The 16,587-nt window shown below is 39.5% G+C and overlaps 1 protein-coding gene across 3 annotated transcripts in view; it reads left to right on the top strand.

Annotated features, from left to right (window-relative positions):
* chchd6b (coiled-coil-helix-coiled-coil-helix domain containing 6b) overlaps window positions 1–16,587 on the top strand; it is a 44,981-nt gene that overhangs the window by 23,500 nt on the left and 4,894 nt on the right. For all 3 annotated transcript variants that reach the window (XM_026922331.3, XM_026922322.3, XM_026922339.3), the window contains 2 exons: window positions 8,830–8,900; window positions 13,624–13,759. In XM_026922331.3, the coding sequence (XP_026778132.3) occupies window positions 8,830–8,900; window positions 13,624–13,759 (207 nt within the window). The remainder of the gene's footprint in view (window positions 1–8,829; window positions 8,901–13,623; window positions 13,760–16,587) is intronic.

The raw sequence follows: 16,587 nt of genomic DNA, 5'->3' as shown, positions 1-16,587 counted from the left end.
CCCTACCTACCAATGCAGGTTACCCTACCCAGCTTTTTGGATTTGATGAGACACTGCTTTCTCAGTGCTCACTTCTTTTGAACCTACTGCATAGTACTACTCCTCCAAGAAGAAATGTCTGTGAAGACCTTTTTAGGCTGGCCTGACCAGTTTGTTTTCTGTTTGGCTGTGTTCGTACATGTGTGATTCTGGAAAAAAAAAAAAAAACACGCTTGTGGACGTAATCCAATTTGGTCCACTTTGAAGTGCTGTGCTTATCAGTCTTGCTTTACAGAGCGTGGTCGTCAAATAAATACAACCGAAGTCAGAGATGGCGAGCGATGACTCCTGTTGTGCTTTCAAGAAATTAGGGCTGCATAGTGTTTAATGAGTCAGCGGCTGAAAGCCACCGCAGCGGTGTTGTTACGAAAGCACTCTTTCAGCGACTCTCTCAAAGTAAAAGCCCTGACCTTGAGCTGAAGATGTACTTTGTCAACACCCACGTCCTTCACGCCACTCTGAAGCTGTAGCGAGAGAAAGAAATGCAGCAGGAGGGAGTGGTAGAAGGAGAAAAAGAAATCGAGTTAGAGAATGTAAAATGAAAGTGATGTTGTCAGTGCTGGAGGTCATGAAGGGTCCCTGTGCCAGCGTTACTTCTGAGTCCTACACACTTGCTTCTCCAAATTAAAAGTAGAGCTTGAATGTGCACACTCCCATACACTGACAAGCAAACAGCAGACAATAGCTACATTTACATGCAGCCTATTAATCCGTTAATAATCAGACTGATGGCTCAGGTAGAATAGCATTCATGTATACATGGTAGTACAGTCCCTCCAGGATTTTGCGATCACAGAAATTAACGCAAAAATCATGCAAACTCCACAAGATTCGGATGAGCTTGCAATTTTTCAAAATTACCGCAGTTTTTCTGCAGATTTAGGTCAAGAGGCGTCATGTGACGTCATCACAACGTGCATTCAGCCAAAGCCCTCTTCAATTCATGTGCGTCGAACATGAGTACAGCTGAAAGGTCTCATTTACCAACAAACATCACTGCGAAAGACAGTGATGAACAGTTTTGTGCAGTTGCAATTTCACCAGTTCAAGTAGGTTTCCTCAAACAAGGCACAAAAAACTCTGCAAGTTGCATCGCAAATTTAGAAAAAAACTGTGGCAAAATCAAGCATTTTTGGCCGCAACAATCACAAAAAAACTCTGCGAAATCCTGTCCAGTCTGATAGTAGGAATAGAGTAAACCGATTAAGGACAATCCGAATGAAATTTCTACCGGATTGAATGAGGTTGGTAATCCTTTTAGTATAATATAATCTTTTAAATGGTTACTTTCAGTATCAGAACGGGCGCACGTGTGGTTGAGTCACCACAAGCTCACACTCACTCACTTTCAGAAACCGCGTTGTCCTGGTTAGGGCTGCAGTGTGTCCGGGGCCTATCTCAGGAACATGAGCGTGAGGCAGGAATCCACCCTGGATGAGATGCCAGGCCATCTCAGAGCCCCATGCGCACACACACTTTAACACACTCATTCACACCTAGGGCAGTTTATCTTAGCCAGTCTGCCTATCTGCATGTTTTTGGGAGGAAACTGGGAAAACCCGGAGGAAAACCATGCAGACACATGAAGAATGTGCACAGAAACTCCACACAGACAGTAACCCAAGCTCAGGATCGAACCAGGGACCCTGGAGCTGTGGGGCGGCAAACCCCGTCACCACAATCTGTTGGTGCAAAAAATAAAAAATACGCTTTCCGTTACACATTTTATTCTATTAAAAGATAGGTTGGGGTTGGATGGGTGGTGGAAAGGGCAAGCATATTTCTTTGCAGCTATCTCTGGATAATGTATTTTAATGTTTGTAAAGTAAGAAGATAAATAATGAATAATGTGTTCGTGTTATTTTCAACTAAAAAGCTGAACACACAGCTGACTGGACTCGCACTCTCGCTGTTGCCTCGGTAACACTTACTCATGCTCCTCGCATGCGCATATAATGTGGATGTAACCAGACATCGTTTACTGATTGTCCAGTTTACAATGCATATAAAACACTTTACTCAAAATCCACAGTCACAATGCATTCATTTAGATTTCTGAAAATCTTTGCATATAAATATAGCCATTGAAACAACAGTGATAACGATAGATCAACAAGATAGATACAGCATAACACATTAAACAAAGCACTGCTAGGCTGTTTTCAGATCAGCAGGCATTAAATAATCAACATTTGAAGGTTGTTTCACAAATGGACAGAATATGATAGTAACACCTACTGTAGAAGATGACATCTTTTTGCTGTGGCCAGTGAGCACAAAAGCTAGTTACTGAATAACAAAGTAGCTTCATTTAGCTTCAATAATATGCATTTACCCTACCAGGAATAATGTTTTTCTCACATGCAATATTGCTAGTATTTATAATAATCAACACAGAAAAGGAGAGCAATCAGCACAAATGAATTCTGCTATAAACATGGCCTAACATTTTTATGCAAAGCATATCCCACAGCAATTACTAAATAATTCACATAGATAAAAAGTTATGACATAAGCCACTATACCTAAATAGTATGCTAATGTTCAAAGCTTTAAAAAAATACAGCTCAATGAGCATTGTAAACTGTGGCTATGCTAGCTAACTAGCAGGCGCATGACTAGCTAACCATAAGCTACTGCTGATTCTGGTAACCAATCTTACCAACCTCGCATCCAGAGTGATGCTGTGATTCTTGACAGTTTTGCGCTTTCTTCTTCATGCTCTTCAGTAAGTTTCATATGGTGCTGAGCATACTTGTCAACCTATCTGTAAAGAAAACACGGAGAGGGATGATGGAAAACCTGTAGAACCTGTAGAAAAAAAAAACTAAACCTTGAGTCAGTGAACCTCCAAGAAAACACCTTACTATTTTCCTCCACACTTTTCTTTTTCTCCTTTTATTGTCATTGTTGTTTTTTTTATAAAACAGGGTTGAATGTTTTTCAAACTGAAAATTCATTGATATTAATCTCAACAAACACAAAGCTGTGTTTGAGTGTCAATTACTCTTGAGTGCTATGCTCTTTATTGTACAACTGTGTAACTTGCTTTCCACTCTTGAGCATTTGTAGAGTTATCCCAAAATTGTAGCATGGGCTGTCACTGTTAAATTTCCATTTCAGCAGTGCAGTGAGTGCGTCAGTCCCCATACTCCTTCATTAAGCTTCATTTTAATGTCGAACACCCCTAAAGCCACAATTTTTGCATCAAAAAAAAAAAAAAAAGACTTGACAGGTACGGCTGAAGCATTTTTCTGTTTATATCTTTGTATGGCTGCTGATTTTATATGTTAAAAATCACAAGATAAAATCAGACAGTGGACATCGCACATAAACCCATTCCTCAAAATCCCAACAAAAGCATTGTAAATATTTAAAAAGATGAATTGCTAAAATGTTAATTTAAAATGATCTTTTCTTTGGAAAAAGAGAGAGGAGTTCAGCTTATGGCCATCCTTCTGTAATGTGTCTTTCTTCTGCCACCTAATGAGCCGGTTAGCTGTTAAACATTACACAAAGCTGAGTTTTTACTGTTCTTTTCCTCACAGCACGGCTGTATGAATATTGTTCACACAGATGCAGTGTGAGGCGGCGTATTCACTGTATACTGATGCTAGCTGATTGTGCTGAGATAGAGAAAAGCAAGGGAAAATGGCTTCGACTAAACAGGCAGTAAATTTATACTACTACTACTACTACTATTATTCCTAATACTACTCGTACTACTATTACTCCTCCTATCATTACTACAACTACTCATACTCGTATTCCTACTACTACTAATACTCATACTTTTACTACTGCCAGTACTTATATTATTACTATTAGTGATACTAGTACTACTTCTACTTCTACTACTACTGTTCAATTCAATTTTATTTGTATAGCTCTTTTAAAAATGGACATTGCCGCAAAGCACCTTTTTCAGAAATATGTAAATTCAGGATATAAATTTTACATTTATGACTTTATCCCTAATGTGCAAATCAGCAGCGACCTGGGCAAGGAAAAACTCCCTGAGCCGATATGAGGAAGAAACCTTGAGAGGAAACCCATCTTCATCTGGTTGACACTGGATAGTGCGATTATAAATAATTCCCTTCTGTAACTGTGTACTATATTGTCAAAAAGTGCAGTTGTGTAACCAGGTTACATCCTACTACTACTTTACCTCCTACCATTACTACTGCTACTGCTACCCCTCTTGTTATTACTACTATTACTACTGGTACTACTCGTATTATTACTGTTATTCCTCCTCCTCCTACTACTACTACTACTATTCCTACTGCTACTACTTCTCCTCCTCCTACTACTTCTACTACTATTATTACTACAGTTATTCCTACTCTTAGTACTCCTATTACTACTCCTGCTCCTTCTCCTCCTCCTACTACTACTAATGTTTATTATTATTATTATTATTATTATTATTATTATTAAAATGAATTCCATGGCATTACCTTTTGGAAGTTTCTAAGGTATAGGCAGTCTTTTTATCTATGCTGGTTTTAAGGACAAATGCCTTTAATAAACTATTTTTTCAAGCTCTAGTAATACATATAAAATTTTGAGCTGTTTGTAGACAAGGTTCTTTAACAGAGACTTGGCAACCAATATAACAGTGTATCTGCTCATATTTTTCCTGGTTTCTTTGAAGCCGTGAATGTAATATGTTTCATTGTTTTTGATGGAGTAGGATTTTATTGTAGTCAGTGATAGCCTTCACTTAATTCCTGTGAGACAGAGGGCACGAGCTTGTCCTGAAGTGTGTTTTGCCGTACTAGAGTGAAATGGAGCGGAGATATTGGCTGCTGAGAGTCACCAGGGCTGCCGCTCTATTTGCGCAGTGAATGAGCTTCGACTTGCGCAGCTGAATTGTTTCAGCTTTATTTCTTTTTTTAATCCCCCTCTCTCTGCTTCATTCCTCCGCACCTTCATAACTGCTGTTCCCGTGCTCCCTTATCACCCTGCGGCATTCTGGGTATTTAACATGTGAGTAAACCATTTAAACGCTACAGTTAGCATTACAGAGGGAAAAAGAGAGAGAAAGTGGGAAATAAAAAAGAGAACGACCACAGAATTTCCATTCAAAAGACAGTCAGTCCTCCATTTTTCCTTTTTTATAATGAGTATCTTGAAATTTATTAGTTTATGTAGCAAATACGCCTAGTTCCAATGCAAAATACAATTTCAGTAGTTCAGAATTCTGTGTGATTTTTTTTTTATAGTGTAGACTTTTACGTTACTGCTGTAGAGGTTACACACTGGAATAATAATTCTAATTCTTTTTCGTGGTACTTTCGCTTTTATATCACAGTTTGACGTGATTTGTTGTGCAGTTCTCTACAGTCCTGCAGAAAGCTTCATCTCTTCTCCCCCATACACACATATAACTCATTGCTTTGTGAAGGTACATAACATTTTGACAGCAGCTTTGCTCTGAATTTGAGTGCACTTAGACCCAGACAGACACCCTCTGGTCTATTTACCTCAGCACATTCTGCATTCTGTACCAGCACACGCAAACACACACACAGTTATCCACTCTCAAACCCTCATTTGCACATTCACTCAGTCATAGTTACACATGAAGACGCATGCATACGCACGCATAATACAGGTGCGAACTCTGATACACTCCCCTGCTTACACAACCAAATAGAAACATATAAAAAGACACTTTTTTTTTTTAAGTCTTTCATTTTCTCTCTCTTTCCATCCCTCGCTCTATTGAGGCGAGCCCTTTAATCTCCTCTCAGTTGACGCGTGTGCGCTGCACGGTTGTGTATGTGTGCGCTTTTGCAAAAAGTGTTTTGATCGACAGCTCAAACACAGGCTTTTTAAGATTCAGCATACACACACTAATCCGGCACTCTCTTTGTTAAGTTCTGCCATAGAGAGTAATCCTGAGTGAGCTGCAGATATAACACACACACACACACACACACACACACTTAATCTTACTGGTCTCCTCTTTGCCATCACTGTGTTTCCAAAAAGAGGTGTGTGCATGTGTGTGTGTGTGTCCATGCATTCATGTACTTGTCACCACTTTTGCAATCGCTCTCTTAAGCACTTGCGCATTTGTAAGCGGCGGTAATCAAAACAGCCTCAACGGCTTATCTCCGGAGGAGGAGGCTTTGGGCGACGGGCTGTCGCAGTGATATCCAACCCAGCAAGAGAGACTTTACCTGGGCAAGAGAAGTGAAGGACTACCCCTCTAACCCTCCACCTCCATCCATACCCTCAGCTTAAGCTCCAAATCCTCAGCGCTCCTCTCTATCGCCCATTCATTTATTCCTAAGCCTCTGGGTGAGATAGCAGTATGCTCTCATTCCTTATTCCACTTTTATGAACAGCATTGTGTGTTTTTATTTTATCTGACACAAACATTGTGGAAAGCTTGAGGGAAGGTACCTCAAACCGACCTAACCACTTCATATGCACTGGCACAACATTTAATTAAAGAGATGCACAAGCACTATGCAACAGTAGGTCTTGTGGTACATATGATATTGTAGTCTTGAAAGTGCAGAAAACATATACATAAACATAAGCAGCTTCAAAGGTGTGGGTTTTTACTTTAATTACAAAGACTGGAGCCACACTGGAGAGAGCCTGGTTCAAGAGGAAGAAGGATAGAAGTAAGGGGAGAGAAGAGAGAGAAAAATGAGAAGGAGCACATACTGTGGAAGTGGAATGTATTTTTTTTTTTTCTTCATATTTCTTCCCTCTAAGACTAAAAGGTCAGAGTGGAGGATTATAGGAGCTCAGTGAGTGTGACATGTTAAAATGAACATCCTGCTGTTGAGAGTTCTAGGAATTTAATGGTGAGATTTTGCATGATGGCTTCTGATTCCAACACTTTTCTCACTCTCTTTCTGCAATTATTCATTTCTGTCCATCGCTCTTTCCGTATTCCGACTGGGAATAATGGCTGTAATTATCCCGCCAAATGAAACAGCCCCAGCCGTTTGAACCCGCATTCGGGATTACCAATGAGATTGAGATTTTAATGCCACCGTGCTAAATGATTTGTGGCACACTGACTCTAATTGTTTTATATGCCGCTTGGGACTAAGTCATGGTGAAGCTTTTGTAAATTAAAAATTTAAGTCTGTTTAAATTATGATAACTATAGATTCTTATCTTAAGAGAACATCTGATTATAACATCAATATATCTAAATGGAGATGTTTGTACTGGATTATGAGCATATGAATAAATAGATAACATATATGCATAAAATAGCAATGTCTTTTTTCAGTTATACAGTCAGCTCCAGAATTATTGGCCTCCTTGGTAAACATGGGTGTAAAAAAAAATAAACATGGGTTATGGAAAAAAATGTCTTTGTGGTTAATTGGCTTAATCTCACACTGAAAATATGAGCGAAATCTATCCAAACATTTCAGCAATGATCACAGTAGGAGATGTAGCGAAGATGGTAGCATTTTGGGGTCATCAAGTATCCAATTAGTCTCCAGTTAGACGCCACCTCCATGCCAACAATCTGTTTGGAAGGCGTGCCAGAAGAAAGCCTTTTCTTTCATCTAACCGGTGCCTGGAGTTTTCTAGATGATACAAAAATAGAGCTTCTTTGGCAGCAGACGCCCAAGGTGGGTTTGGCATAAGAAAAATAATAGTTATACAGAAAACCTAATCCCTACTGTTAAGTATAGTGGAGGATCTGTGATGATGATGTTGGGGTCCTGCTTTTCCTCCTGGGAACCTTGTTAAGATAGATGGACTCATGAGAGTACCAGGGAATTTTAAATGAAAATCTGGCTGTATCTGCCAAGAATCTACAACTGGGTCATGATTAGATCTTCAAGCAGGACAGTGATCTAAACCATATGTCAAAATCCACAAAAATGGTTCAGTGACTACAGAGTGAAGCTTTTGTGAAGACCATCCCAGTTCCCTGACATAAACCGCATTGTAAACTTGTGGGGTGAGCTGGAGAGGAGAGTCCATCAGAGAAGACCTAGAACTCTAAGGGATCTAGAGAGATTCTGAATTCAGGAGTCACTTCTTCCTTGCTCTGTATTCTCCAATCTCTCCAAGCAGCATAGAAGACTCAGTGCTGTTATGCTGGCAAGGGGAGGTTTCACAAAGTACTAAATGCAGAGGTGCCAATAATTGTGATACATGTACTTTTGTTAATTTTGGTGTTTTTTGAAGATTTTTTTTCTCATTTAAATAAGTTCACTTCAGTTTAAAGATACATTATAATGTTTTGAGGTCGGTAAATAAAATGATTCAGAATAACCTGTGGGATGCCCTAAACTTTGTTGCTCTCTATATCTTAGTCGACCTTGCTCTCTTAATCCGTTTTTGTCTGTATTTCTCTCCTGTTTTCTCTCTTTTTGCATCACTCTCACTTCATTCTCTATCTCTCTCACACACGCACACACACTGTCTCACACACACTCTCACAGTCTCTTTCTCTCTCTCTCTCTCTCTTTGTCTCACCCTTTCTCTCAATAATTGCAGTTTGAATGCCACTGCTTGTCTCACTGAATAAAATTTAACTGCGCCTCACAAAGTCTGTTCCACCAAACTGATGGAGCTGATGGAGGTGTAAGTGCACTTTGATGGCTTTATTTAACCATGGCCCTCTGCATCAGAGAACCACAGCCTCCTCTGCCATCAAGACTGGAGAAGCACCAGTGCCAACACACATTTCAAAAAGTTATATTAACACCATAATTTGTGCATTGGAGATTTATGATCTAGCATCTAGGTAACAACAAAACAAGTGAAATGTTTTTCTTTCTTTAATAGAATAAAGAATACTACCAACAGTCAACCCAGATGTACAATGAGGCAGCAACTAAAGCTAGTACCAACATCAAGTAAGTGCATTAACAACCCTTACACTCAATCTCATAAGAGTGAACGGAACAACAGCCCTTACACTTGTTTCCAAACCTGGTCCAGGGGTAGCCTTGTTCCTGGTCTTACTCACACACACTGACTTAGAAAGGCCTTGTTAATTATCTGATTAGTTTGAGCAAGCTTGCAGAGAGCAAGAAAATTGCCAAAATGTTCCAGGCACAGGGTTGGGAACCACTAATCTAAAGTAAGCTTCTTAACAAGCATTACATGAATAATGTTTGTTATTTTAATAGTAGTTTAACTTTTCAGATGTAGTAACAACGTTTACACTTCTAATCTAGAATAAGCGCTTAAACATACTTTCCACTTTTTATCTAGAATGACGACATTCACAATCTTTACACTTATAAGCTAGAATAATGGTGTTCACAAACTTTACATTTATAGTTTATAAGAAGTGCATTCACAACCTTTATACCTATAATCTAGAACAACTGCATACACAACATTTATACCTATAATCTAAATAAGTACATAATCAATCTTTACATTTATAATTTAGAATACCAACATTTACAACCTTTACACTTATAGTCTAGAATAATGGTGTTTAAAACCTTTACACTTGTAAAGAGGAATAACAGCATTCACAACCGTTACACTTAACATACACATAATACACAAAATCGTGTCTAAATTAAGTAAAAGACTTTACACTTATGATCTAGAATAAAATAAATAATAATCTTTACACTTAATAATAATCTTAAACTAGAATAAGTGCTCTAAGAATCTTTACGCATATAGTAAGTGTGTAAACAACCTTTACTCTTATATTCTTGACTAAATGAAGGAACCTTGGGTTTCCAGTGTTTGTGCTGGAAACAAGTTCACTGTGGAGCACACATGCATTCCTGATTTGTTGTTTCAAAACTAGCCCAATTTGGCAAATAGAAAAATGCAACCCTGCTGGTGTAAAATCTCAAGAGGGGTGGGGTGGAGGGGGATATGGAGTGAATTATTTCACATTCTGCTGTTAACTAAAGTCAAGCAGCCAAAGGCACAAGAGTGTGTGTTTTTTTTAAACCCCTGTAGCCTCTCCTGATTCGAGATAAAACAGAAGTTACTTTTTCAGAGGGGGGAGTGTGGGCTTGATTAAGTTTAAATGTTTATTACACCTCATATAGTATAAGTCCTATTTTATAACAAATAGCCAACTTTTTTATGCAGTCTACTGAAGGTATTTTTCGATACGCAGACATATTGAGAGCCTTGTATCAAACCAAACCATCTGATATGCTGTGTCATTGAGGCCCTAGTAAGAACCCTTACACTTATAATCTATAATAAGTCCACTAAGAACCCTTACACTTATAATCTATAATAAGTGCACCAAGAACCCTTACACTTATGATTCACGAGGCACATCTGAGCAGAGAAATGAAGACGATGCCCTTTGATGAGAATTTTAATTAACACTGACATAAATGTCTGGTGTAGCCAGATGTTCAGTGAAGTTCTGAGTGCATTTCCTCTGAGGATCTTTCTCCTCTTCTTCCCCATGTCTTTCGCTCTGCTTTCTTCTCTCTCACACACTCAACATTAAAGGGCATTTGATTGAAATGACATTTGAAGTAGCAATCAGTCAAACTGAGAACGAGCTAAGATGATAAACTGAGAACTAGCTAACACTTTCTAAATGTGTTGGTTGCTATGACATTCCTTGAAAATTCTCTATATTTGTAACTGTGTGTGTGTGTGTGTGTTTGTGTGCAAGCTGTGTGTGTAGCACAATAGTTTCCTGGTCAGTAGAGAGATGGATAACTGAAGCCAATTAGGCTGCACATACTCGGCTCTCTCTTTGCACCAGCACATTCATTACAGCAGACAGGGCTGTCCATTTCACACATACACACACAGATATGAAAGTGCTTTTCACCCTTTTCTTTTTCTTAGCCTCCACACTGGCCATCATTTTTACTGTCTGTCTCTCCATCTTTGTCCAAGCCTTTGTCTCACCTGCTTTTCTCTTCTGTTGTAGTTCCTTTGTCAGACTCTGTCCCTTCCATGCAAATATCTCCATCCACTGTCCAGCCACTCAGATAGAGTGGGAGAATAATGAATGACACCCTTCCTCAGGGTGTGGCATTGCTTATCTTGTGTCAAGGCGCAGCTGGTTGCAGTAAGTCTGTCGTATCAGCTCAGACTCTAATCAAGTCTCTCTGTGCCAATAGAGAATGAGTGGTGTATTTATCAAATCTAGCAGTTATCTGCTCTCTCACTCTCAGCACCTGACTGGCTGGACAGGCTACAGTGAATGTGGAAAAACATCAGAGAAAAATGTAGTGGTATAGCAAAGTGGGACAGACCTTTGTAAAAAGCTGTGTATGGTGCATACCAGCTGCTTTAAAGGTTTGGGGTGCCCAGGTGGTGGGTTATGGTGCACAGAACTGTGTGTCTATGTACTGGCTATGATTTACAGGAGGTGCCGTATGTACCAGGTACTGGCTATGTGCTGGCTGTGATGCACAGGAGGTGCCCTATGTTCCATGTACTGGCTATGATGCACAGGAGGTGCCCTATGTTCCATGTACTGGATATGATGCACAGGATGTGCCCTATGTACCATGTACTGGCTATAATGCATAGGAGGTGGCCTATGTTCCATGTACTGGCTATGTGCTGGCTGTGATGCACAGAAGGTGCACTATGTACCATGTACTGGCTATGATTTACAGGAGGTGCCGTATGTACCATGTACTGGCTATGTGCTGGCTGTGATGCACAGAAGGTGCCCTATGTTCCATGTACTGGCTATGTGCTGGCTGTGATGCACAGAAGGTGCCCTATGTTCCATGTACTGGCTATGATGCACAGGAGGTGCCCTATGTTCCATGTACTGGCTATGTGCTGGCTGTGATGCACAGAAGGTGCCCTATGTTCCATGTACTGGCTATGATGCACAGGATGTGCCCTATGTTCCATGTACTGGATATGATGCACAGGATGTGCCCTATGTACCATGTACTGGCTATAATGCATAGGAGGTGGCCTATGTTCCATGTACTGGCTATGTGCTGGCTGTGATGCACAGAAGGTGCCCTATGTTCCATATTCTGGCTATGATGCACAGGAGGTACCTTATGTTCCATGTGCTGGCTATGTAATGGCTATGATGCACAGGATGCTGCATGTTCAGCACATTGGCTGCCGGAAAGACTGGGGATGATGCATCTAAATTCTCTGAAGGCTTGGTATGGCTCAAATGAGTTAGCCCAGGTAGCATGTGAAAACTGAGTGCAGCACACATTAGCTGTCTGATAGATTTGGTATGATGCACATAAGCTGGGCTAAAGGATGAAACCTATTGTACTTATTCTGCCCTTAAACTATATATGATACACCTAAGCTGCCCTAAGGGCTGGGTGCGATGTGACTTATGACCTAAAACCTTGATGTAGTTTACTTGAGCTGCTCTAAAATCTGTGTAAAATCTGTGGCTGGGTGTAATACATGGCATCTATGGGTTTGCACTAGGATGAATGCAGTAGATATTTAATCTTCATTCAGTTAGCAGTTCACCAATATTCACTATGTCTGTTGATATATTGGGTTGCATTTAGTTCTCTTCTGATCAGGAGGGTGAACAGACGTACTACATCTGGCAGTATTTTAGTCAAGTCATTTACCCTCAAGTCCAAGTCAAGCGTAAGGGCCTTATTTATTTCCAAATGAGAAATACCAAGAGGTGTGGTTGGGTGTGTTGCAGTGACGTCCATTCAAATAAATTTACTTTGTATTTAATGTAGGAAACCATTAACCAAAGTGAGAATAGACCAAAAGAGGATGAAAGCAGTTTAGACTTTAAAAGGCCATGCAGAAATTCATTAGAAAATAAAATTTGGATGGCATTGAAAATGGCAGCATTGCATTGCATTCTGGAACATGCAGTACAGCTTTTGTTATCTCCAATATATGCTCTCTCTCTCTTTTGTTTTTAAGAGCAAACAGTGAAACTGGCCTGTTATCACTTATGTTTGAGATTGTTGAAAGCTCTTCTCTTATTAAAAGCTATCGTGCCTGCATTAGCAATGTCCCCCTTGGCGTCAAAGTGGCACACAACTGCTAACTTCTCACAAAAATACACCATCAAGCAACAAGCTGGAACCGGAATTGGTAAACACATCACAAACTTCACTAATAATAAAAAAATTCAATATAAACATGTTTAAAGTTCCCTTTAATATTGTACATTCACAAATTTGGGTTGTACCATTACTGAATTACGTCTGCTGTAAGATGGGGTTCTGAGAATCATTAAATGAAATTTGGGTAACAACCCCAGTTGTGTAACGACCCCGATTGTCTGCACAGACATGTTCATTTCTGACAAGCAATATGTTGAGCAGAGGTACTCTTACTGCTTTAAAGTGTCAGAGTAAACTGTAGTTTATAGTTTGTTGTTTCATGTAAAAATAACAGTTACTCACAAATCTAATTTATACTACATGTCAAAGTCTGAGTCTCGTAAAATCAACTCAAAGTCGAGATTCTAGTCATAGATCAGCTTGTCCAAGTAAAGTTACAAGTCTTAGAATCTATGTCTTAAGTCCATGGTGAGGACTCGAGTACTGTGTCAATACTGTCTGTTGAACTGTTGCAACAGAATATTATTTATCTCCGTATTTGTAGTCCAAAACATATTTGTACATTTACATTTTTTTCTGCCTTTTCTCTCAGGCCGAAGAATACAGTTCCCATTTGTTCAGAGATGCAGTCTCAGGTACTGAACTGTTTTAAAGAGAACAGACATCAGACTCTGCACTGCTCCAGCCTGGCAAAGGAATATATGAACTGCATTAACTCGGCCAAGAAGGTGAGTGTGTGTGTGTGTGTTTTTCCAAGTGCCCCACAAAGATAGTTATATCTGACAGGTTTATCATTATGGGGACATTTGGCTGGTCCATATACGGAAATTTTATTTATTTATTCATTTATTTTAAAAACCACAGCTTTTATTTAAAAAAAAAAAAAAGGGCCAAAATGTTTTGTTTTGATTACTGAAGTTAAGGTTAGTTTTAAAGTTAGGTGCTTTCCTCAGAAAGTGTGTGTGTGTGTGTGTGTGTGTGTGTGTGTGTTAGTGTTAGGAGGAATATTTGTATACACATTTGTACTTATTTATATTTAAATCTGATGCTCTTGCCTCTTCTCCAAGGGGCTTTTTCCTGCTAAAGCAAAAAATAATTTTTGTGCTAATGTGTGAGAGGATATTTGGGCATCATGAAACATGTTTTGCTAATTTTCACTCAGGATATTAAAATGCAGTGGCTTGTATTATCGTGTGTCTGTGTGTTCAATGCATAAAGCCTTTTATCTGTGTGTACAACACAAAGCTTCTTTTAATACAGACTCACTCATGCATTTTGCAGAACGAAAGGGAACAACAGCTTTCATTAAAGACAGTCTGTGTGTGTGTGTGTGTGTGTGTGTGTGTGTGTGTGTGTGTGTGTGTGTGTGTGTGTGTGTGTGTGTGTGTGTGTCTGCGCGCGCACTTATTACACACATCTCAAAGAGTGTGCGGGTGAGCGGTCAAGCCCTTGAGCTCTAATGCTGGCGTGTGGTGTGGCATGATGCCAACTAGACAGTGTAGGCTGCCAGCAGCTCCCAAACTGCAAGAGCCCGATGGTAAAAAGAAACCAGAACATCAGAGCCTAGTCCTAAACAGAAACCACAACATCAACTAATCTGGAGCAAATTGGTTGACCACTCATCTGTCAGTTAGATATCACCGTAGTCCAGCCCAGTCCCGGTCTGCAACAGATGTGACAACAACTGTCACTGCTGTATAAAGACCACAAACCTTACAAGAAGATCCAAATTACCAGAGACTGCTCTTTAGGGACACAGCAGCTCCCAAACTGCAAATGAGCTCAGTGCTAAAAAAGAAACTGGAATATCATACTGTGATGTAAAAGAGAAACCAAAACATGATATTATAAACATATTATAAAAATGCTAAATAGGGACCAGACCTCCAGTGTGTAGTGCTGAAGAGAGACCAGAATACGTGTATATACGTTGTGTATATATAGGTGTTGTGTCAAAGTATATAATTGACAGATTGGCAGAAAACCCCTTTTTTTTTTATTTATTTTATTTTATTATTATTATTGGCTGTTAACATTCTTCCTCTTGAGATCAAATGAACAGCTAGATGACCGTGTGTAGTGTCCAAAATGGTTCTGCCTCAATCAGCCGTTATTACAGTGTTTTTTATAGCTGAAGATATATTTTCATTTTTCATTACTAATTAAATCTGGAATTAAAAATGAGAAATTTGTCATAACCAGGAACGCCTTTATGAGTTCTACATTATCAATCAGTTGCAGTACTGAGCTCAGAAGATCCTCATAATTACTCATAATAGTCTGAGACACCTCTGAAGCACTCCTAAATACTTGTTCATTTAGGAGTACTCTTAAAGCTTCAAACTAGGTACATTGCTCTTATTCTTAGATCTAAGTTTTTTGGTACCTAAGACCAAATTTGTACTCTGAGTACCTTTATACATCCTGGCTCAGTGTATCAGAATCTATTGCTGGAGAGCTACCCGTATAATGTGAGACCCCGACATCAGAGAAAGCTAGTTTAATCCAGGGTAATAGTCCTCAAAAAACTGAAGGAGCATTGGATATTTGTAAAGAGGGACCAGCTTCCCATCTGCAACTCAGGCTGGTCTAATAATGGTGCCAAAAGAGACTAGTTACAGACACACAGGCATTATTGTTATTGTGATAGGCTGTGGAGTGTTCTTTTTTTTTTTCTTGGAAAAAGAGAAAGAGGTGTCATTAAGTGAGTGAGCACAATAAAAAGAGAAGCAGTGCTAAAAAAGACAAGCAGAAGCATAAACATTGAAATGTAATGTGTCTGTGACATTTCCCTTGGCATATTGGGCATATATTTCATGCATATGTGTGGGTGCCTGCCTAGTGATTTTACTCATATATTTAGTGAGGCTGACAGGCATTGTTTAAACCATCCTCTTTATAAGCTGTGGAAATGTTAAGTCTGTCCATGTGAGGCACACAGCCTGTGACATTATCTCACTGTATTATCTCTTCTGGGCTGCCATCCGTCCCTGTGCCTTCCTTGTCTTAAGGGTATTTCATTGTGTCTTTCCACTCTGAGCTTCTGTAGTGCAGATTTATACCGGATGCTGCTGTTGTGCTCCCTTTTAATTTAAAACCCAGGACCAAAGAGAAATGTCAATCCAATGAAGTGTCCCTTATTTTTGTTCACTTGTTCATCTTTCTTTTATCATTCTGCCTCTGTCTGTCTTTTGATCTTCTCTCATTCACTCTTGCCCTCTCCACTTCTCTGACTGCTGGGTTATTTTCTATTCTCTGTTTGCTTTGCATTGTGGGAATGGCCTTTATAAAATGAGCAGGCTTGTTGGGACACGTAGCCGTATGTGGAGCAAATTGGTTGACCAGTTGTCTGTCAGGTAGACGTCTTCATTCAGTTCCAGTGACATTAACGGCTGTTATTGCAGTATAAAGACCACACACCATCGCACACGTGATCCAAATGACTAGAGCCTGAACTTTAGAAAGGGAAAAAGAGCAAGAGAGAAAAATTAAGAAAAAAAAGCAGCAGAATGATCAGGTATCACTCACTGATAGATTCAGTGTAGGACTGGGTGAA

Source organism: Pangasianodon hypophthalmus, chromosome 2 (genome assembly GCF_027358585.1).
Source record: "Pangasianodon hypophthalmus isolate fPanHyp1 chromosome 2, fPanHyp1.pri, whole genome shotgun sequence".
Taxonomy (NCBI): domain Eukaryota; kingdom Metazoa; phylum Chordata; class Actinopteri; order Siluriformes; family Pangasiidae; genus Pangasianodon; species Pangasianodon hypophthalmus.
The sequence above is the reverse complement of the archived record's forward strand: the minus strand, read 5'-3'. Positions and strand labels throughout refer to the sequence as shown.